General features: G+C 38.9%; 1 protein-coding gene across 4 annotated transcripts in view; it reads left to right on the top strand.

Moving 5' to 3' along the window:
* Positions 1-23,131, top strand: part of HOMER2 (homer scaffold protein 2) — a 237,425-nt gene that overhangs the window by 159,127 nt on the left and 55,167 nt on the right. For all 4 annotated transcript variants that reach the window (XM_072619672.1, XM_072619675.1, XM_072619682.1 and 1 more), the window contains exon 2: positions 12,841-12,997. In XM_072619672.1, coding sequence (XP_072475773.1) covers positions 12,841-12,997 — 157 coding nt within the window. The remainder of the gene's footprint in view (positions 1-12,840; positions 12,998-23,131) is intronic.

The following is a 23,131-nucleotide window of genomic DNA, read 5'->3' on the forward strand; positions in this document are numbered from 1 at the left end:
ACATGAGAACTGTCTCCAAGTATTTGGAAGGGCAAGCATGTGGAAGAAGGGTTAGATTTTTCTGCTTGGCCCCAGAGGGCACAACTAGGAGCACTGAGGGGAAGTTGAAAGGAAGCCAATTTAGGCTTGATGTTGGGAAAAGCTTCCTAATAATTAGAACAGTTTAAAAGTGGAATAGGCTTCCTAGATAAGTGCAGTTCCTTTCCTTAGTAAGTCAAAGTCAGAGAATATGTGTTAAGTACCTACTATGTGTCAGGTGCTAAGCACAGGGGATACAAATAAGAAAAAAATAGTCCTTCCCTCAAGAGTTCATAGTCTAAAGGGAAAAGACTATACACAAAAGGAAACTAAAAAGCTCTCCTTATCCCACCAGGGTATTTGGCCAGGGACATGATGATCATGGAATCTAAACCAGCAGGATAACTATTGGGAAGTTAGTGGAAAAATCTGAGCCTTGTATGAAGGGGAAATGTCCATTGCCCTGCCCTCTAATTAAAAGGGAGAGGCGCCATAGAGGGTGCTGAAGAGGTGTTGAGTATGAGAGCTGAATCCATTTCTGTGATGATGAGGTTTCAATGGACAAATTTTCCCCATCATGTCCCCAGAAACCAAGTAGAGCAACTGATGGGTTTTATAAGGTGGCCACTGAGGTCCCTTCCAATTCTCCACGGCTGTGATTTGATATACCTTTTCTGTATTGGTTATAATTGCTGGGACCACCCTGGCCAAACCAGGATGTCCAAGATGTCCACTTGGTTCTGCATTTAGTGCCTCGCGCTAGATCATCTTAAAAATGTATTTCAGTTTTTCATGCTTATTTGCATTATCTGTGAATAATCTTGAGAAGGAAATGCAGAGCGATATCTTAGTTTGTAGATGATACTAAATTCTTCTGGGTGTTAAGTCTGACTGGGCTAGACTACAAAAAGAAAATATGAATCTGCAAGTGGGTGGAAAAGTAGCAGAATTTTAATGTGGGCAAGTGAAAGATATTGCATTAAGGGATTTTAAAAAACCCTAAATTATACATAGGAAATAGACTTTCAACTGCTAGTCATGACTCAGGAAAGGCACCTGTGAATCACTGTAGATTATTCTCTCAGGACAGTGTCTCAATATGCTTCTGTGGCCAAAAAGGCCAGTTAGATGCTGGATAGTATCAAGAAGAATCAGAAAATACCATCTCACCCTGTTGTAAAACTGTAACACTCTCATGCCTAGAGTACTGTGCTCAGTTCTATATCTCAAGGGAGATATAAGGAAGCTAGAGATGTCCAGAAAAGGGCAATTGGAGCCATAAGCAGGAGAGGAGAAGATGCTGAGTGAGAGGAGTGGTACCATTTGAGGAAAAAGTAGCTAAAGGGAAGTGTGTCATTAGGAAGGAATAATTATTTATGTGGTCTTTTGTGGAAAACTGTCTAAATTTATTCTTTTATGTGAAGAAAAATTTAAAAACTTAATTCTCTTATTCAGTTTTTAATTTTTAAAAATTTCTGAGATATCTCTAATATTATCTTTTTGTGTGAGTGTGCTGGGAGAAGCTTGGTAAAATAGAGGGGGAGCACTGGCATGGTTCCATGCACATAATAGACACTCGGTAAATATTTATCATGAATTCATGACCTCCATTTACTGAAACACAGGCTGAAAAAAAAAAAGCATTCTTGTTGCTTAGATTCCATATAGTTATGAAACAACCCTTTGGTGACACATGCTTCTAGAAAGGAGATGAATTCAAATGACATGGTGAGAATTTGGAGCATGAGGGAATGGGACAAGGGCAAATAGCACAGCATCTGTGAAATGAAAACCACACAGCCATGTGCATTGCGTCCAGTCCTGACTAGGGCACCTTCCCCAGGTTTCACATATATTGTTCCTGTCACTCAAGATTGTTTGCGAAAAATGTTAAAGTGCTTTATTTCTCATGCCCTTTGCTCTATTTACTGCCACCATGTAAATTGGTGTTTTCTCTTTCCTCGTTAAGCCTGCACAGAATTTAGACTTGGGTCTTAGAACTGGAAAATTGAGAATACTGAGGGAAATGCACATCTGTGTGTGTTTATGTGAAACATATCTAAATATTTGGCATAATAAAGTAATTAGCTTCATCCATCACAGATACATGTTGTTGAAATACACAGCAAAAGAAAAAAGAAAATGAAATTAAAAACAAGATGAACTGTATTTTCTTATTTAACTTGTTATAGCTTTTCATCCATAAATTTTCTTTAACAGCCTATTTCCAGCTGTTAACCAGTCTCACTGAGAGGTTTCCATTCATATTGCTTTATTTTTCCCTAATAAGTGAAGAACCACAAGGTTTTAAAATGTTCCTGGCTTATTTCTGCCTTAGTGTTCAGAGCAGCCGGTTTCTTCAGTCTGAAAACCCTAAAGCAGTCTTCTTCTGGAATCCAAATTATCCTCTCTGCTTTTTTTTTTTTCTGAAGCAGCCTTTTCTGGTTTGATTTTTTTTCTGAAGAGTACCTCCTTTCCATTTTCCTGCTCATAGCCAATCTCCCTGTGAACTTTCAAGTTGGAAGCCTGGAGCTAGAGCCTCTTCTGAGCTGTCTTCTATATTTTAGTTCTGTGATGATGTCATTCTGCTTCAGTTTCAAAAGCTAGAATGAATGGCTTGTTTTTATACACAACTAACATGAGCTCTGTTTGTTTTGAACATAAAATTTTGCACATACGAGTTAAATAAATAGACTTTTCCCATATTATGAAACAAATAAAACAAAATTGTAATTTAATCCTTTTTAACTAAAGTAAGCAAAGGTATTAATTCACTATAAGTGTGTGTGTGTGTGTGTGTGTGTGTGTGTGTGTGTGTGTGTGTGTAGACAAGGCAATCAGGGTTAAGTGGCTAGTGTCTGAGGTAGAATTTGAACTCAAATCCTCTTGACTCCACAGCCTGTGCTGTCTCCACTATACCACCTAGATGCCCTTTCACTATCACACAATTTGAAGGATCTGTCTATGGTTGCAGAATCACTCAGTTGTGATGTTTTCATTCATACATTGCTGGATATCTTTTGGGTTTGATCTTTTATTCAGTGGATCACTACAAACCAACATGCATTTATTGAGAATATGTATGTGATGCCAAAATAATCCCATTTCCTTTCTTGATAAGGTTACTAGACTAATAAATTAAATACTATAGAAGGAGTATGCCTGAATTTCAACAAGTCATTTGACAGTCCTTCCTTGTATCTTTTTTTGGGATGAGATGGAAAGACATGCTTCCTTGGATTTGGAACTCATGTCTAGACTCAGAGAGAGGCAATCAATGAACTGAAGATGTAGTGGAAGGTTTTGGTAGGAAAGTCACAGGGCTTTGTTTTTGGTCTTGTTCTGTTCAACACTTTGTCAAAGGAAATTGAAGAAGGCCTCTAGCAATTTGGTAGACCCCTTCCTCCCCAAAACCTATAGAGGACATGAAAGAGAATAGTACATTACGGGGCAGGCATGACCATGGCAACCTACATTATTAGAGGCAATTTCTGAATTGATGAGATCACAGACCTCTTTGAATATTCAGTGATTCTTGTGTCAATTGTCTCGTTTCTGCTATTTCCCTCTGTCATTTCATATATATTTTCTCATTATTCTCTAAATTCCACAAAATAGCTTCTTCATTGAACTTTATTCAACAATTCATTGATGACATCCTTTGCTCCTGTACTTCTTAGGAGTTCCTTGTTGGTTATATGTTGCAATCTGTTCACACCCACCATGTACTGCCCTCTCTGTGATATTTATCATTGGTTTTTTGGAGGCCATGATGTTCTACATCATGCTACCATTTAGCAGCATCATTAACTGGGTCATAGAACAGACTTATTTGCGCTGTTATGTTATCCAAGGACACCTGAAAGATGTTGATGTGTATGGAGATACCTTCCTGTAAAAGCACTTTTAAGGTGTTGGTGTGTTCTGCCAAATCAAATGTCTTTTCCACAAACAGTAACTTTATGTATTTATTATATGTTTATTACGTCTCAGTTAACTGTGAGTTCAACTGTGTTGAATTCATTGTGGATTACTTCTTGTGAAAACCCCCTTATTCTGTTGGTGTTGTCAGCAAGATGCCCTCAGTTGATGTATAGATGACTTTCATTAAAATTTTGTTGGCAGTTTTTTAAGTTCTCATGATTATCTTTTTTCATTGATAAGGTCTGGAATTTTCTCTGCATCTTTGTGGAACTGTTATCATCCCTTCCATCAGTCCACACCTTATTTATTGGTACCCCAGTGACCTCACAACTGTCTTACCACACATCTCTTCTACGTATGTTTGGTCCCCTCTGGCTGCTTTTCCTGTCGTTGTGCTTTAGTTTCTTTTCTCCTTTCTTTGAATCACCTTAGGGGACTGGGATGGTAGGATCCAAGGGTACTAGTTCATTATCCTTGAAGAAAGCTGTTTGTTGAAATGGTTTTGGCAAATATTCTTTCATTCCATTTTCTTCTCTATCAACAAAGATAGGAATTTTGTTATTATTCAGTGGTGTCTGACTCTTTAGGATCCCATTTGGGATTTTCTTGACAAAGATGCTGCAGTGGTTTGCTATTTCCTTCTCCAGCTCATTTTCCAGATGAGGAAAATAAGGCAGACAGGGTTAAGTGACTTGCCCAGGATCACACAGCAAGTAAGTGGCCACACTTGAACTCAAGTCTTACTGACTACAAGCCAACTGTCTTCCTCCTAGTACCCCCCTCAAAAAAAAAAAAAGGTACGAGATAACAATAGTAAAAAAGGGGAGAACCTGACCTTCGTGGTTTTATGTTCAGAAAATCTACCAGCATGTAAGTGCTTACTGTATTCCCTGTGCTGAGCCACACACTGGAGATACAAAACAAAAAATAAAATAATGTAATCCGTGCCCTCAAGGAATTATATTCTGTCCAAAGAGACAACCTAAACGCAAATAAGCATATGCATATACACAGTGAGTAGAAAGGCATTTCAGCAGAGAGGCATTAGAAGCTGAGGGAAGCAGGATAGGCCTCATACAGAAGGTGGGGTTTGAGCTGAGTTTTAAAAGAAGATAAAGAGTTAAAATTTCAAGTGTCAGCTGAAAACTAAACTTTTAGGTATATTTCAGTTCTAAATAACTTCCTCATTTTCCATGGCTTTTATATAAAGCTTTTAAGCTGTCAAATTGTAAGGAGATTCTCCCATCTTTACCTGGAGATAGACACGTGGACTACTCCTAAATTAAAATTATATATAAAGGTCTGTACTATTTTTAGTAAATCAGTGATATCATCAGCATGGGTACTCCCTCTGCCGGTCTGTAATATTATATTTAGAAATGAGATAGTTCATTCATAAATCTAGCTGATTAGAGCCTTTTAAAATTTCTTTAATACTTTGAAGGATCTGGTATTTCATCAGGGTACATGTTTCATCCACCAATGCGTATGCTACCCCTCTGTAATGTCACATTCTGTACAATCCATCACCTTCCATAGAAGATCTGCCCAATTCACTAAACAGCTTTCCTGTGAGTCTTTTAATATGTCAGAAAGAGAGAACCAGAGTAGTGGTCAAACTGCCCGGCTGCTATTTCTCATTCATGTTCCACAAGCAGACTTTCTTGACCATACGTATCCTCAGTTATATTTTTCACTATGTTCTTTCTCTGTGCAAATCATTGTTAGTAGCATACGCCTACCTTGTGCATTTCGTTGCCCCTTCTGTCACTTCTAATCTTGATTTTCCCAAGATAAATCATGTTCCCTGATTCATAGTCATGTAGCCTCCCTGAAAAATATTAGTGTTAAAGAAATGGACTTTTGTGTGCATCTGAGCATTGTTGAAAGCATCACCCAGTTTCTCAAATACAACCCAACTTGATCTAATCAATTTTAGCCCTAGCTTATTTGTCTATCAGTAGCATTTACTCAAGATAAAACAGTTGTTTACTAATTCACCAGACTGCCCATCTAGTTGCAAGTCATAGCATGGGGCCACAGTTGTGTTTCCACTTTGCCTTATTCAGTGTAGAAGGTCAGATTATTCCCATACTTACTGCTTTTACCAAGGAGGCTTTGCAGTGATGAGGCTCAGAGCAATTTATTTCTTTGTGTTCATATTTGGTCTAGCTATTTCAGTTCCAGAAGATAAATTAGGAAGTAGTAAGTTTATAACGTGAATAGTATCTTTGACTAGAGAAAGCTATAAAAAATAAATACCATTTTTGTGTGTATGTAAAGGATAATAGAAAAAAAACACTGAACCCCAGGAGTCAGAGGACTGGAATCTAGTAGCAGTTGTTCCATTAATGAGTTGTACAACTTTAGGCTGGTGGCTTTACCACTCTGGGTCTCTGTATCTTCTTTCAGAAATGAAGGTGTTTGATGACCTTTCAGGCTCTTTCTACCTCCAAATTCAATAACCCTACACCTCAGTTGTGTGTTTGTCCTTCATTGCCGAAGAAGACCATGCCATCAGAGAAATGATGACATGACTTGCACTTGACTTTGTTTTGAGTGAGGGAGGGCTGTGCAGGTCACCAGCCTCACTTCTCCAGAGCCATCGGAATTCAGTGACCAGACATTCATCAGGATGACTGGAGAGGACCCAGGTTGAGGCATTTGGGGTTAAGTGACTTGCCCAAGGTCACACAGCTAGTGAGTGTCAAGTGCCTGAGGTGAGATTTGAACGCAGGTCCTCCCGGCTCCTGCATTGGTGTTCTATCCACTGCGCCACCTAGCTGCCACACCTCAGTTAAGAAATGAAGAAATATTGGTTTAGATGAGCTCAAAGGTCCTTTTCAGTTCTTGATTTATGCTCCTATAATCCTATAATGGTTCTTTAATAATTTTAGTGTTTCATGCTGTTTGTATCACTGAAACACTATAGCAGCTGCAATGCTTTGGGGCCTCTAACCCTGATGCTTTTCTGTATCAATTAGCAGGTGCTATTTCTTAAAATAACCATAGATTTCACCATGAATGTTGGTGCACTAATAGTGTTTTCAGGCTGCTGGATATTCATTTTGAAGTCTATACAGTAGTACCTCCATCAAAGGGGATGGATTCTAATGCTATACTCTGTTGTTAAGAAGCTTTGTTATAGGAGTTAGGAATGTGTTTATTCAAAATATGTATAGTGTTTTAAGATTTATGGCAATATATTAGGGATAGGGACTGTGATTTCATTAGGACAGGATTTGCCTAAGGGAGGCTACTCACTCTATGAATGTAAGTTCTGCACTTTCTCTGAAACTTATCATCTTAGGTGGTTGCCTGTAGCAAGAAGAGACTAACTGATTTACCCACAAACAGGAGAATTTTTAAAAATATTTTCTGGGTATAGAACCCTGGTCAAGTTGCTTGACCTCCCTCTACTTCATCTGAAAAATGAAGGATTGGACTTGGTGGCCTCTAAGGACTCTTCCAGGTCTGCTTCCATGATTCTGTGACATGGTGCCTGACTTTACAATCTAGTACAGTGGTAGAAAATCTGTGGCCTTGAGGCTGCAGGTTCCCCAGCCCTGGTCTAGTAGGATCATGTGATTAAATCCTAATAAATCTGGAAATAATCTTATCCGACCTCCTTATTTTACTTAGGAGGAAACTAAAGCCCCCAGGGCCAAGCAACTTTAATTTACTTCGACACACATCCATTCGGTACCTCCTATGTATAATGTGTTGGGGATACAAAGACAGAAGTGAAATTGTCCCTTCCCTCATGGTATTTCCATTCTTCTGGATTTGTCTAAGGTAATAGAAGTACTCAGTTGCAAAGCTGGGCTTGCAGTCCAAGTCAGAACCAGGGACTCTCACTCAGAATTGGACAATACTAAACACATCCGTAATATTACAGAACAAATGCATTATTTACCAAACAACGTTCTGTGGTGTCTGAGGGAGATGATTTAATCAGGCCAAAGATTTCCTGGAGAAAGTGGCATTTAGTTGGGTATTAAAGAGTGAAAAGAAGTGCACACAGAGATAGAAGACGTTTCTTGGCATAGGGAGCAGTAAGAACAAAAGAGCAAAGGTATGAGAATCCGCGGAAGGAGGGTAGGAAATGTCCAGCTTAACTGGGGCACAAAGTATATGGCAGGGAATTATAGGAGATGGGACTGGAATGGTGGCATGGTACTAGATTAGAGGGTAAGGCCTTGAATGTCAGGCAGATTTGTTTGAACTTCTCTGGAGTAAAGTCGAACTTAAGAATTTTAAGGAGAAAAGTGGTATGACTGGATCTATGTAAGAGAGAGGATGTTCTGACATTTGTCTGAAGGATGGAGGGAGGGAGGAGAGAGTGGTGGCTGTTCAAGGAGTTTATTATAGTTGTACAGGAAAGTGGAATAGAACAACTACTCGGCTGCTGCCATGGAGAATTGAGAATGGGGTGATTTGGCTGGTAACTGGTCTTGGTAATTGGCTCTGAAAGATCACGGAATCTTAAAAGAAGATTTAAAGATTACTAGGTCATATATATGACATTGCTTTTTGTATGGGTGCCTTATGCGATGTGCAACTATTATTAGCTTCTTAAGGTAAGGCCACAGACGTATATGACTTTCCTGTGGTCAAACAAGTAGTGAATGTCAGATCTGCAAATCCAGATCTCCCATTAAACCAGAGCTCTTTCTGCCATGCATTCTGTGATCAAAAAGGGGAGATTTGATACAAAACACAATTAACTGCTAAGCAAAGTAACATCAAATATAGAAAAGTAAATAATGAATCCTAGAGGCCTAGTATAGATTTAGAGTTGGAAGAGACTTTGGAGTTCCTGTAGCCCAACCCCTGCTTGAGTCATGAAACCCATCTAAAATAGCCCCAATAAAAGTTATCCAGCTTCTGCTTGAAGACTGTCAATAGGCAATTCATGACTCCCAAGGCAGCATTTGACTTTAGGACAACTTGTTATTAAGAAACTTTCCTTATGTTGAGCCAAAAACTGTGTCCCCGTATAATTTGCCTTGCTCTGCCCTCTGGCATGATGTGGGTGAGAGACTGGACTAGGACCCCAGTTCTGTGTCTTCCTAGCCAAGTAAAACTTGGGCAGAGCACTGAAATCTCTCTGTGCCTCGATTGCCTCATCTGTAAAATGAAAATATGTGCCCTGCCTACCTCAGAGGGATGATGTAAGGGACAAATGAGATGCTGTGAGTCCAAGTACTTGGAATTATAAAACATGCTAAAGTGATCATTGTTAAGAATACTGATAAATTATTAATACATTCCAGAAAACAAGGCACTTACATTTATAATTTGATTATCGGATCAGTGTCTTCTACAAGTCCTATTAGATTGTAGCTTTGCACAGAATAGGCATTCAGTAAATATTTGAAGCAATGAACAAAGTCCAACCTGAGTGTTAACTCAAGGACCAGTGCTCTAGGTTACTGAATAGCTTTAAATACTAAGCGTTTTTATATCTGAAGCGCACAGGTTGACTTGTATTAAATTCAATGACTATACTTCAATTAGGAAACAGAGAAATACTTGTTTAGATGACCTCGAAGGCCTATAATCCTATGATGGTTCCTTTAGTGAAACTGCCAACTATTTTATAAAAAGTAATTTCAGTATTTCATACTGTTTGTATCACTGAAGCATGATAGCGGTCAGAATGCTTTGGGGCCTCTAACCTATAACTAAAGGAAACAATCAGGTGCTATTTTTTTAGGATAATCATAAATTTTACCATGAATATTATTCACGAAGTCCAACAGAATATTATATTCCAAGGTAAAAATCTTCAAAAAATGAAAAATTTTAAAACATTTTAAGGGGCAAGGTAGTACTACAGTCCCTTTCTATTAGCATTGATTTAGTAGGATTCCCATCTTTCAAATTAACGTGTTTAAATTATTAATCTTAATATTTAAAATATTAAGACTTCTGAAACCAAATTTTAAAGGGAGATTTTTTTAAGAACAAATTTCCCAGGATAGAGGACAGAAAGTAGGAGGCCATTCATGCCTGCAGATTTATCATTATAATTGTCTTGGGGATTGCTATGACAATCTATGTTCTCTCCACTAGTGACTGCTTTGGTTTTTATTGAGCTTCCTGGGGTCCCTAGCTGCTTTCAGAACTTAATGGTGTTTGGTTATGGGGCCGATTTGATATATTTTGACTCTTGGGAAGTCTAGGTGGGGAGCTGGAAATGAAGGTGGGAAGTGGAAAGTGAAAATAGGCCTTATTTTGAATTGCTTTGCTAATCAGAATACCGTTTGCTTAAAATCACTAAGGAAATAAGAATAGGAAACTTGAATGGGACCTGAAGAAGGGAGGGGGATTTTGGAATATGAAGGCAAAACTGGGTGTAGGGTAGAGGCCTTGAATAGTCAAAAGAACAGCATGACTAAAGCTACCAGGCATAGTCTGGATTCTCCAGAGTTAGGACTGTTACTCCAGACAAGGTTAGTCCAGAGAAAACCAGTTTCTTTCCATCTAACCAAACACTTCTCCTCTACTTTGAAGGAAGAAAGGAAGAAATCAAAGAGATATTCTAATGTTTTCACTGACTTCTTCCTTCTTCCTCAACAGTCTGGCAGGATCTCATTATTTCTGGATTTTTTAAGAAATACTGTATTTGAATTGACCATGGCCAATCATAATAAAATATAAATTAACTTGAATGAAAGCTGACTTGTCAGCTTAATTGAGTCTCAGACTGTATAATAATATTACAGTGAACACATTCATACTAGCAAGTCCTTAATTTTAAAACATTTCACTTAAGATGGGTACTTTCTAAATTCCAGGTTAGACCAAGAAGTTCCAGAATACTAGACCTTCTCCAATGTGTGTTTCTGTTTTTCAGTAGAACTCGACCCAATCTTGGAGAATTAAGAGGCTAAGTCTAAAGAGATATGTGCCTCTCTCTCCAAACCTTGCCTCAGTATTAATTTTTTATGGGACTTCAATTCTTGAAGTAGTTCCTAGAATAAAATGAGAAGTTTGGATCACGTGAATGCTACAATCCTTTCTATTTCTAAATCTATGACCCCATGTACATAGCAAGAACTTAATAAATGCTTGTTAGATGGCTGTCAGTCAAGGATCGAATGAATATTTATTATTTTGTGCCTAGCACTTGGTTAGGCCAGATGAGGAATGCATGAGCAACATAAGGTAGTCATTTTTACCCTTGAGTCCTTTATGATGGATAGTCAAGCCGTGAAACAGAGAAAAACAAAGTATGGCATAGTATATACTATTAGTTTAATAGAAATTCAGAAAAAGGTAAGACTTGCCCTGAACCTTGAAGAATGGGTAGGAATTGAGTAGGTGAAAAAGAAGGGCATACTTTTTAAAAAATTAATTTCTTTGCTTTCAGTTTTCAACAATCACTTCCATAAGTTTTAAGTTTTCTCCCCCTCCTTCTTCCCTCCCTCCTTGAGACGGCATGCAATCTTACATGGGTTCTACACATACATTCTTATTAAACACATTTTTACATTAGTCATGTTGCATAGAAGAATTGAATGGGAGAAACCATGAGAAAAACAAAACATAGCACAAGAGAATACAGTGAGCTTTATTCTGCATTCTGATTCCACGGTTCTTTCTCTGAATGTGGATGGCATTTTGCATCAAGAGTGAAGGGTATACTTTCCTGGGAAAAGGAAAACATGAGTACAGGCAGAAAGGAAAGAATATATTATGGCAAGTTTGGATAATGAAGAAATTGGTCTGACTAGAACAGGGTATTCATGTTGAAGAGCAGTAGTAAATAAAGGTAGACAGGTTGGGACCAACTCATCAAGGAGTTTCAGAAATTAAACAGGTGTTTGGGTTGGACATGGACAATCAAGGGGACGACAATGTAGTTCCCTTTGCAGGAGGGCCTATATGAAGGAAGGAGTGTGGTAGGAAGATATCAGTTTGGTAGTCATATGTGAGATCTCGGAGAGGCCATTAAACAAGTGGTAAGTTGGGAAAAAGAAGATGGAGCCCTGGATGGATTGGAGGGTGAGGGTGGCAATGGGAATAAAGAGGAATGGATGGAATAGATACCAGAGAACTTTGGAAGCAAAAAATATTTATGGTTTATACTCTCTGGTTATAGAGAGGAAGAGGGATGAGTCAAAGATGACTCTTATGTTTTTAAGCCTGGTGTCTGAGGGAATGTTGTTGTCACTGACAAATAGAAATGGGAAAGGTTGTGAAGGGGCGGAGGGAGAAGGGAATGATGTAACCCACAGCTATTCATTGAAGAAAACAGAACAATATGTCATAGGATAAAGAGATTTATTACTAGAAAGAGATAATCTAGTTTAACTCTCTGTTACACAGTAAGGAAACTGAGCTTCACAATAGTTAAATGACTAGTCCAAGGCCATGCCCTCATACCAGAGTTTTTCCTGCTTCTCTGCATTGACAGGTGGTTTGAATGAGGATTTGAGAACAAGAATTACACAGATAAGAGGTGAATTTGTTGATGACTCCTACCTGCAGCCTAAGAGGAATCACATGGATTTCACCTCATCCTCACTCCTGTCTTTAGCCTGGCGTTTTAAAGCTCAAGGTTGTTTTAAAAAAAAAGCCACATAAAATTGGATAAGATTATCAATGAACTACCCCAGCTCCCAGCAATTTTACAACTTGCTTAAAACACACACATATACACAATAGCAAATAGCAACCAACAAACTTCTTGAATGATGTTTTAATATTTTATTTATTATATTTCTTTTTAACACTGCTTTGGCTTTGTTCCCAGGAGACTCATTAATTCCAGCATTACTGAAGGCAAGCTTCTTTTAATCGTGTTGTTATGCCAAGCTTTGAAAAAAGCAGGGAATGTGTCATCTTCCACAAACTCATGTTTATTTCTCCTATCCTTCCCTATTCCAGAGAACAACCCATCTTCACCACCAGAGCACATGTCTTCCAAATAGACCCCAACACTAAGAAGAACTGGATGCCTGCAAGCAAGCAGGCAGTCACCGTTTCCTACTTCTATGATAGCACAAGAAACAGCTATCGGATTATCAGTGTGGATGGAGCCAAGGTAGGAGGGCACACTAGCATGCCCATGACTTGCCTACCTGTTGATGAAGGCTGGTTGTGCCAGGGGTCTTTCACTCAGAGGAAGGTGGGGGATCAGGGCTATGCACAGGTAGAGACCACTGGAGTGGCCTATTAATATTCATGAGTACAGTCCCTTGACTGCAAAGGGATTTTTACTCACCACTGTATTCTTATTTGACCTACACCTGGTTGGCTACTTGAAGGTACTTAGCAAAAGACCCCAGGCCCTTTTGTCTACTTTAGTGCAATGAAGAACTGTGTAGCCCCTCATATATCTGCTGGCCATTCATAATTTGTCTATTACTTGGAAAGATGAGGTTGCCTCTGCATTGCAGTTAACTGAGTTAACGTAGTGAGTGTCATCCCAAGCCAAAGTCAAGACCAAGAATGGCAGTGTGTTGGGACATGTCTTTTACTTTTTGTGTTTAAGTGAGTATGTCTGCTACATTGGTTTGTATCCTCTGAAAATTCACCGTATTTAGATCAACTGTGTGTAACAACTTTATCGTCTGTGAGATCACAAATCTGACAAATATGCTTCTTTGACAATGCTTCTGTAGAAAGTAATTAAAAATCATATGAAACTACTCCCAAGAATTACATAATTTATATTTCCATCCCTGGACTCCATTCTGAGTATCAGTCCTTTTGTCTCCTAGACATTTTCCATTTAGCCTATATCACATCAAACTGAACATATCTAAAACTAACCCTGTCACTCCTAACCTTCCCTTTCACTTTCTCAACAACAAAAAATACCTTTTCCTCATTCTTGATTTTCTTATTTCTGTGTTTCTAGTCTCTCAGATGAAAACTAGGGGTTATTATTGAATCCTGCTTCTCTCACCCAATAACTACTTAGTAAGTTTTTCAAGTCTTCAAAATGGCTTTTCTTTCTCCTTTTTTGATTTCTGTTGCTACCATAATGATCTCTAAACCCATACTATCTCATGCTTGGACTCTTGTAGAAATCCCCTAACTAGATTCCTCCCCTCCATGTTCCACTGCATTTACAGTTCATCCATTACATCCCTGTCAGATGAATCTTTCTGTTGTTTAACATCGTAAAGTCTGAGCAGTCTGAATTAGGTTGGTGGGCACATAGCAAGTGTTATTTCAGGCTTTGTTTCCCACACCAGTTTGGGAATGAGACATTATTGCAGTAACTTATTTGAAGGTCTTCTGGGTTAATTGATCCCAATCAATTGGGGAAAAAGTAAAATATTATTTAAAATTAAAAAATAATAGATTTCTATCTACTGTTTAGTGATCTCTGCCTTAAGACATAAATTCTTCAGTTATAGAAAGTTTTCAAGGGTCTGTGTGCCTAGATGCATATCATTACACTTGGAAGGATTTGAAAGAATGAGTCAAGCATCTGTTAATTGCTTACTGTGTGCAAAGCACCATGTTAAGTGCTTGAGATGCAAATGGAAAAGTAAGACAGTCCCTACTCTCAGAAAACCCACTTAGATTTGAATGGAGGAGACCACAGACATATGGAAGGTTTCAGCTGCAAGCCAGATGGAAAAGTCCCATGGTTCTTAGGTTGCAGTAGCACAGTACCTGTTAATACCTCTTCTTAATGGTATTTCCACTGATAAAATCATATCGGTTTCTGATGTAGGACTGTTTGATAACGCCAAGGACTTTGGTGGCAAGAACTATCTTTTCTGGGTTTTCAGTAGCTCTGGCTGTTAACACTTGCAAGAGCAGTTGCTAGGCTGCATCTAGATAGAGATTGCCTCCCAGGATGATTTCTGAGGACTCTGGGCTAAAAAGCAGTGCTATTCCAAAGGCTTTGGGTTCAGTTCTGAGCTATCTTCCATTGGAATCTGAGAGGAAATCATGATCATGGTGGTGGTGATTGTCTGACCAGCGTGGCATATGCTGCTTCAGCTAGGCTGGCTTACTTGCTGGGAGTTTAGCATTTCGTTAGCAGTTGGTGGAGATGAGTGGCCCCTTATCCTCTGGAGTTATGTTTTCAGATGGTGACTTTGGGGATTGGTCTGGAAGCAGGGCCGGTGATTTAGGAGGTGCTGCTACACCCAGGGCTCCTGTGCTTGTTTGAATGTTGGTGGCAGTTGGTCCGCAATTGTCATTGATGGTGAGAAGGAATGTGTATCCCTCTTTACAGTGATTTATCCCCTCAATGATTGCTGTGGAAGCTAGGCTAGAAGCAGGTTTGGTAGTTTGGAGAATATTACTATTTTCAGGGCTCTTGGGCTGAAGGTCCTGGCCTAATTCCATTAAGGTCTAAGGGGAAATAATGGTTTAAGTAGTGATGGTAATGGTGATTTGATTTGCTTGGCACATGCTGCCTCCTGTTCTCCCTCAGGGGACCTTGCTGCTTCAGCTTAGCTGATGTGGCTCCTCAGCAGTTGCTTCTTCTGATGATGGCTGTAAGATCTGATCTAGAAGCAAGACCAGTGGTCTGGGACATGCTGCCACTCCCGAGACTCCTGTGTCTACTGTGGCCATTTGGTTTTGGTGGTGATGAGGAGTATGAATTCCCTCTTTACAATGATTTCCTCCTCAACAAGAGCTGTAGAGTTGGGGCTGGAAGGAGATCAGGTCATTTGGGGGACAGCTATTCCCAAGAAAGAAGTGTAAGATGGGGTCTGTGCCCTCAAAGTAATTGTAAACTATGTTCCTTTTTTTCTTCTTTGTTACTCTTTCTACAATTCTTCATAACCCTCTTCCTTACATTTTTTGAATTATAGAATCACATAGATAAAAGGAACCTGAGAGAATCTGGTCCAACTTTCTCCTTTGAAATATGAGGAAACTAAAGCCCATAATGGTGAGATGACTTGCCCAAGGCTAGGTACTAAATAGTGACAGCACTAAATTGAAAACTCAGCTCTTCTTACTCTTAGTCTGATTTATTTCCCCGGTGCCATGTTGTATCTTGGGTACATATAGAAATATTTTTTGATTTTAGATCTAATAGGCTATGATGACACGATGTGGATTTAAACTTTTATAAGAATTTAGAGTTGGAAGGGAGCTTGCTGGATATGCCCAACGAGAGGCAAATTACTTTTTTTTAAACTTTCTCTTGGGATCGTTGGTTAGCTATTAAACCCCAAATCATTTCTGTAATGTTGAGCTTCAGCCCTCCTGGGGTGTCACCAAGCCATTTTGAGTAAGGGTAGTGACTCAGGATGGCCTATTTTCTTCCATTAACAGCTAATCCTCTTAGTTCATCTACTACCCCTGAGATGAGTTTGTACTTGTAATTTGGAGTGTTGTGCTATCAAGGGATGTATTGAACTTAATTATAGATAAAAACTACTTTTCCAGAGAAAGTACTCTTCAGCCTTGTTAGCCGAGCTATTGGTAGCTTATTGTCTGTCCTGCATTCTCCAAGAGAACCATGATATCAGGAAGGTGATACCATGATTTGTAAGTGAATTAGATTTAAGTGAGGGAGGGCTGGGCAAAGTCACCAGCCTCACTCTCTCCTGTGGAGCCATCTGGGTCCAGGGTCGAGATAGCTAGAGATGGCCTAGGATGAAGTGTTAGTGACAGTCTGACTGTACAGATAAGGATCTTCTATATACAAAGAGGGAGGTGAACAGGGAAGAAATTAACCCAAATCAGAGGTAAGGGAAATCATTTTGAGGTTCTCCTAGTTTAACTTGTCCGATACCAGTAGAGAGGTAGTATACATCTCTGGGTCCAGCACAAGGCTGAAGGGTAGCACTATTTGTGTCTTAGTTCATTGGAATAAAATTTGCTGAGTGTAGACCTGAAATCTTGACATTAAGGAATCACTGGAATAGTGATAGGGAGATGTAGAATTGAACATCATGTATACAAAAATGCACTAGGATACTCAGTGTAATGAAGCTGTATTTTTTAATGAATAAAAATGAATGCAAGTCAAAACAACTTTCAGGTTCTACCTCTTGCCCATCAGATTGGCAAAGATGACAGTAAAAGAAAATAATAATTCTTGGAAGGGCTGAGAGGACAGAGACACTAACACATTGTTGGCAGGGCATTGAATTTGTCCAACCATCACAGAAAGCAATTTGGAATTATGCTGAGAAAATATAGAAAACACTCTTACTCTTTAACCCAAGTATCCCATTCTTAGACATATACCCCAAGAAGACCAACAGACAGGTAGAAATGTTCCAAATAAACTGAATTTTCATAGAGACACCTTTTGTGATAGTCAAGAACTGGAAATAAAGTAGTTGCCCATTGATTGGGAAATGGCTAGACAAACTGAGGTACATGAATGTAATGGTATAGTACTATGCACTAAGAAATGATGGATAAAAAGAATTCATAAAAGTATGGAGAAAATTACATAGGTGATGTCTTTATGGGAAGGGAAGAAGGAAACTTCGGAAGTGAAATTGATGGGGAAAAAAAGAACATCAATAAAGCTTGAAAATACATGTTAATCCTAATGTTTTACATAACCAATGGAAGAATGCTAGGTCAGGCACAAATGAGCTGCAGCTTATTTTCTGTGATGATCTGCCTTCAAGGAGTGAAATACATGATACCCTTGAAGATATGTATGATCTGAAATGGAAACGACTTGGTTTTATAGGGTAAATGAGGGATCCCAGCGGGGACACCATATGTGCTGTCTTGGTTCCCATTGAAATGTGCCAAGTCCTGAAGGAGAGCCTCTACCATGGTGGGTGGTTCTTCAATTGAGTATTTACGGAAGAATATGGATAAGAATCACACAGGATGAGAAGGCAGGGATTGGTTGCAATCTTTATTGATGGAGGGAATGTCCACATTGATGAAATCATTGATCCAGTGAAGTATAACAGCACTTGAAATTTATGCAGTGTTTTATATTTACAAAACATTTAATATGAAATCCATTCTGTGATTTGATTCGCTCAACAGCTCTATAATTAAATAGAGTAAATGCTATTCTCATTTACAGATAAGGAGGTAGAGGCATGCTTACATAGCTAACAAGAGGCAAAGTCAGCATTCTAATCAAAGTCATCAGATCCAAGTCCAGGATTATTCCATTAAAATCTAGTCAAAGCATACTTATTTTAAATGAGTAGGGGGCCTAAAACCATTGAGAAATTAGATCATTTGTTCTCTGTCCCATCTTGGACATGCAGAGTCTCAAGTACTAGAAGATAAAAGAGTCCAGGGAGGCATGCAAGTGGATAGGCAAATTCTGTCAGTGTTCAAATTAGAGAACAGTAATATGGATTAGGATGTGAATATTTTTATTTGAGGGATTTATTTTATCTGTTTATATCACCCACTTGAAATGACTGACATCATTATTTACCTTACTCCTTTTCTACTTTAATAGATGATATTTGTGTCTGGTTCCATCCTGTCGCCTGCTGTCATTCTTGAGCATGTCAACTTTCATATTGGTAGCCCATTAGTTAGGTAGACCATGTCCTCCTCAATGCTGCTGCTTCTCTATCTCCACTTCATAAATATTACAAACAGGCACAGGCATACCATGGATCTCATGTTTAGAAGGTACTGGTGCCCCTTCAAAATCCTGAGGTTCATATTATTTTCTTTAATGATAGCTTTTTAACCTATTGTCAGTCCCACAGTCTGGACCACAGTTCTTCCGCCATGGTGTTTTGGGGTTTTTTTGATCCTTTGCTTCACCAGGACTTTCTTCACCCAACTTAGTGTATCTGAACTCTAATTCTCTCTTGGTTAACCTCAATCTCTTCACCCACTTAGACTCCATGATCGTCTACATCAGTGTTGCTTTAACTATGGCCCCAGATTCCATTGTTTATCTGACCTATTGTATCCACTGTGACCATCACCAGCCCAAGAACACTTTCACTGTCCCTTCCCCTACCAAATTTGCTCTTGGCCAATGATTTCACCTCTTTTATTGAGAAGATGGCAGCTACCCAGCATAGCTTTGTTCATGTATCACGATTCGTCAACTCAGCAAAGATTTTTGAGTCTGTACAATGTGCATTTTGTTGTTGTTCATTCATTTTCAGTTGTGTCCAATTCTTCATGACCCCATCTGGGGTTTTCTTGACAAAGATATTGGAGTAGTTTGCCATTTCCTTCTCCAGCTCATTTTACAAATGAGGAAATTGAGACAAACAAAAACAGCTAGTAAGTGTCTGAGGCTGGACTTGAACTCAGGTCCTCCTGACTCCAGGGCCAGTGTGCCACCTATCATTATACATAATGTCTATAGCATGGTGATAAGTAGTAGAGGAAATATAAAGTTTAGATAAGATGTAATCTTATTTATTTTCACTTTCCTAGGCATATTTCTTGAGTTACTTCATCCTTCGTTCAACTTTCAGAGGAAGAAGTCCTCTTTTTACTCTGCTGTGCTGACTTCTCTACTTGTGTTTTAGACCTAATGATGCCTAAGATGCCTTGACAACTCCTGAGAAATCTTGTTCATATGTATCTTCTCCTTTAATAATCGAATCTTTCCTTTGACCCCTTTCCCTCTGCTTTCAGACATACATAGGTTACTGTCTAAAAAAATAATAACTTTACTTGAACTTCTTGCCCCCTCCAGGATTTCTTGCTTTTCTTGCTTGCACAACCAAATTTTGTTGAGAGTAGTGCCTCCAATTCTCTCTACTCATTCTGCCTGAGTTATAGCTTCTGAGAGACAGGGAGCTTAGAGGTCACTTGGTCTAATCTTACCTCTGATGCATGAATCTCCTCTCTAGCTTCTTAGGAGCAGAATCTTTAATCTTTGGAAATCATGCAATCTACCTCCTTCCCCCTTCATTTTATAGAAAAGGAAATGAAGGTCCGGAAAGTTTACATGATTTGCTCAAGTTCACAGAGGTGAAAAGCAAAGCTGGGATTGGGACTCCAATCCTTTGACTTCAAATCCAGTACTTTGAGCTCTACCTCATTGATCCCCAAATCTCTCTGTTACATTGGATAGCTTCAGAAGATAGGACTGTATCGGTCAGATCCATTCCCTTTTCCACATGTTGATCTGCAATATTTGAAGTTACATAAGCTACCATTCACTAGTTTCCTCAATTACCCCTCACAACCTGATCCACCTTTCTTTAGACATCCTCTAGCTTCTCAATATTCCACTTCAAATAGAATACCTAGGACAGAACAAATTTGAGATGTGTTCATTTTTCTCAGTGCCTGACCAATGGATCTACTGATGTACCTTAAGGTCACATTAACTTTTTTGTCAGAAAAATCAAACCATACTGCCTCCAATCTAGCCCATTTCCCACATCCCTCTCAGAATTGGGACTCTGCTTCTGGGACCCCGGGCTCTCATAGGGGATCTTTCAAACTGTTTTGCCCAGAAACAGGTCACCATGACACTTCTCAGCGATTTCCAAACCATGATACCCCTCTCCCTGCTTTCTTTCTGTTGACTCCCCCATTAAAACGTAAACTTCTTGAAAGGAGCTTTCCTGCTTGTTTGTATCTGTATCAGGGCATAGGACAATGCCTAGAATATAATAAGCCGTTAGTAAATTTTTTTCATTTATTCATATTATGCTGTTAACTTTCTTAATCCCCTTTGATCTAATTCCTCTCTCTAATATTTTATTAAATTGCTTTCTCTAAAGTTCCACCAATGACTTAATTCTTTCCAAATCCAGTGGCTTTTTTCATGACCTCTATTTGCCTTGACATCTTTATTGTGGTTGATGTTGTTGACCAAACCTTTCCTTGAAAGTCTCCCCTTCCCTTTGTGATTATAAACCACTTTAGTTTTCTTCCTACCTCTCCAACTATGTCCTTTCTGGGTTTTTTTTTCCCCAGTCCTTTCATATTGCAGGCATCCCTCATGTTTGTCCTTTGTTTCTTTCTCTCTCTAGTTTCTTCTTCTATAAGCTTTTCTACTCTGATGGCTTCAGGGATGGTGATGATCCCCTCATTTGTACCTCTTGCTTAATAATGTTTCATTGGCTATTTCATGTGGGTATCTTGCTGTCACTTGAAAATACCTGAGCCTTTCAGAATCCATGTTTCAGTATTTGAAGATAACCCACTAATTTTCAGGTCTTTTGCCCTTGAGTCCAACCCAATCCCACCGTATCTATTGGATGATCCTACTAACCAGACTGTGCTTCTGTTTTGCATCCCATTCAGTCATCCACCCTTGCTTTTGTTGTCTTTTGGTCATTTTCAGTCCCATCCAACTCTTTGTGACTCCCTTTCTAGACAGAGATACTGGGTGGTTTGCCTTTTCCTTCTCCAACTCATTTTACAGATGAGAAAACTGAGGCAAAGAGAGTTAAATGGCTTAATCAGGGGCACACACCTAGTAAGTGTCTGAGGCCAGATTTGAACTTGGGTTTTCCTGACTTCAGGTCAGGTGTTCTATCCACTGAGCCACTTAGCTCTCTATCTGACTATAAGTAAGTTTCTGGTCACACCTGCTCAGTAAGAGTTGTCTTCTCCTATTGGGATATAAACTACCTGAAAGCAAGGACTGTGTTTAAAAAAAAAAAAATCTTTATACTCCCAGTGCTTAGTGATTTCTTCAACATAAATGCTTTTTCATTCATTCATTCAATTATTCTATCCTTTCTTAATAACCTAGAATTAAAGCTTGGTAGAAATTCTCATTACCACCTTTAATATAATAATCATCCAACAGTATCAATTCTTTTGTCACTAGGTTTCTTTGATTGTCCTATCCTTACTACTGCCATTATCATGCCCTTGTTCTGGCTCTTGCTACTTCATGCTTGGGCTATTGTAATGACTCTGTAATAGGTCTTCCTGCCTTCAGCCTTTTCCCTCACCTTCTTTTGCTAGGCAGTAAGATAGCTATGGATGACCTTGACTTCAGTAAAGTGGTAGAGTTACTTGCCAAGAGGACAGACCCCTGTGGGTGTGAGTGGGAGCTTCAGAAAAGTCAGAGAGGTAATTTTTGTAGACATACTAAGGAAGAAACCAAGGGATAACTAAGGGTTGCTAATGGGTTCAGGTGCAGTAGGACAATGTAAATTTGCAGTGGACTAGATGTGTGTAGCTTTGTGTCTTTTCCCAGCATTCTATCTTGGGGCTTGTCAATTGAAACAGCTCTGAATATATTCCAAGTTTGGGCATGGTGGATTGGCATGATAAACACAGCGAAAGATCAGAGTTTAAAGCAATATAGGGTGGTGGTGAGGTTAAGAACCAAAGCTATAGATAGAGACAATGGAATTAAAGCCGAGTAAGGAGTATGTTATGTCAGGGATTGGGTAAAATAGGAATGATTATATGAGGAGTAGTATTGATTGGGCTACTTTTCAGTATATATTTGTATATGTTCATAATATCACAGGATTTAGAGCTCAAAGAAACCTCAGATCATCTAATCTACCTAAATTCACAGCCTCACAAATGGGGCTTAGAGAGATTAAGTGCCTGTCCAGGATTGCGCAGGTAATATAATAAATAGCAGAACAAGGTTCTTTTTGAATAGATCTCATTTCCCTGGAATGGGAAGATAGGAAAATGGCAGCCCATTTTTGGACCACTATCTTCCCAAGGTGAGTTCTTTAAAGAATAGCCCTCATTTGAATATATAAATTCTGGAATTAAAAAAGAAATCTGTCTCTCTGTTTTATAGACATATTTTCTGTTATTTCACATATCACATATCATTTGTGACTTGGAATCATTACTGTGCTGAGAACATTTTTTCTTGTTGGTTATTAAAACACATCCTTCATGTTATGACCCAACAAGATGAGACACTGAAAAAAGTGATAGCTTGAAAAAAAATCGCTGAAATCTCACACCAGAACGAGCTCCCCGGATGAGCAAACACAGCGGTGAACAAAGCGGTTGACTTTATAAATAACTCTTCAGCTGCCGTGGCCACTGACCATTAGAATAGCTGCAGCATTAACTTGCAGACTCTTTTAGCAGTTGTGTAGGCATTTCCAAACGCCAGATACCTCTGGCAGTGCAGCAGGGAAAAACAAAATACCTAATAACTTAAATAGTTGTTTCATTGAACAAACAATGTGTCCTCTTAGCGTGAAACAGCTTCTTGGCTGTAAGTGATCTCCCAGGTTTCACAGATGGAGCTAAAAATAGGAGGAAAAAATAGAACTCAAAAAAGTCACATTTATGTAGAACTTTAGCTTTACCATTCCATAACTCTTTCATGTAT

This window comes from Notamacropus eugenii, chromosome 1 (genome assembly GCF_028372415.1).
Source record: "Notamacropus eugenii isolate mMacEug1 chromosome 1, mMacEug1.pri_v2, whole genome shotgun sequence".
NCBI lineage: Eukaryota > Metazoa > Chordata > Mammalia > Diprotodontia > Macropodidae > Notamacropus > Notamacropus eugenii.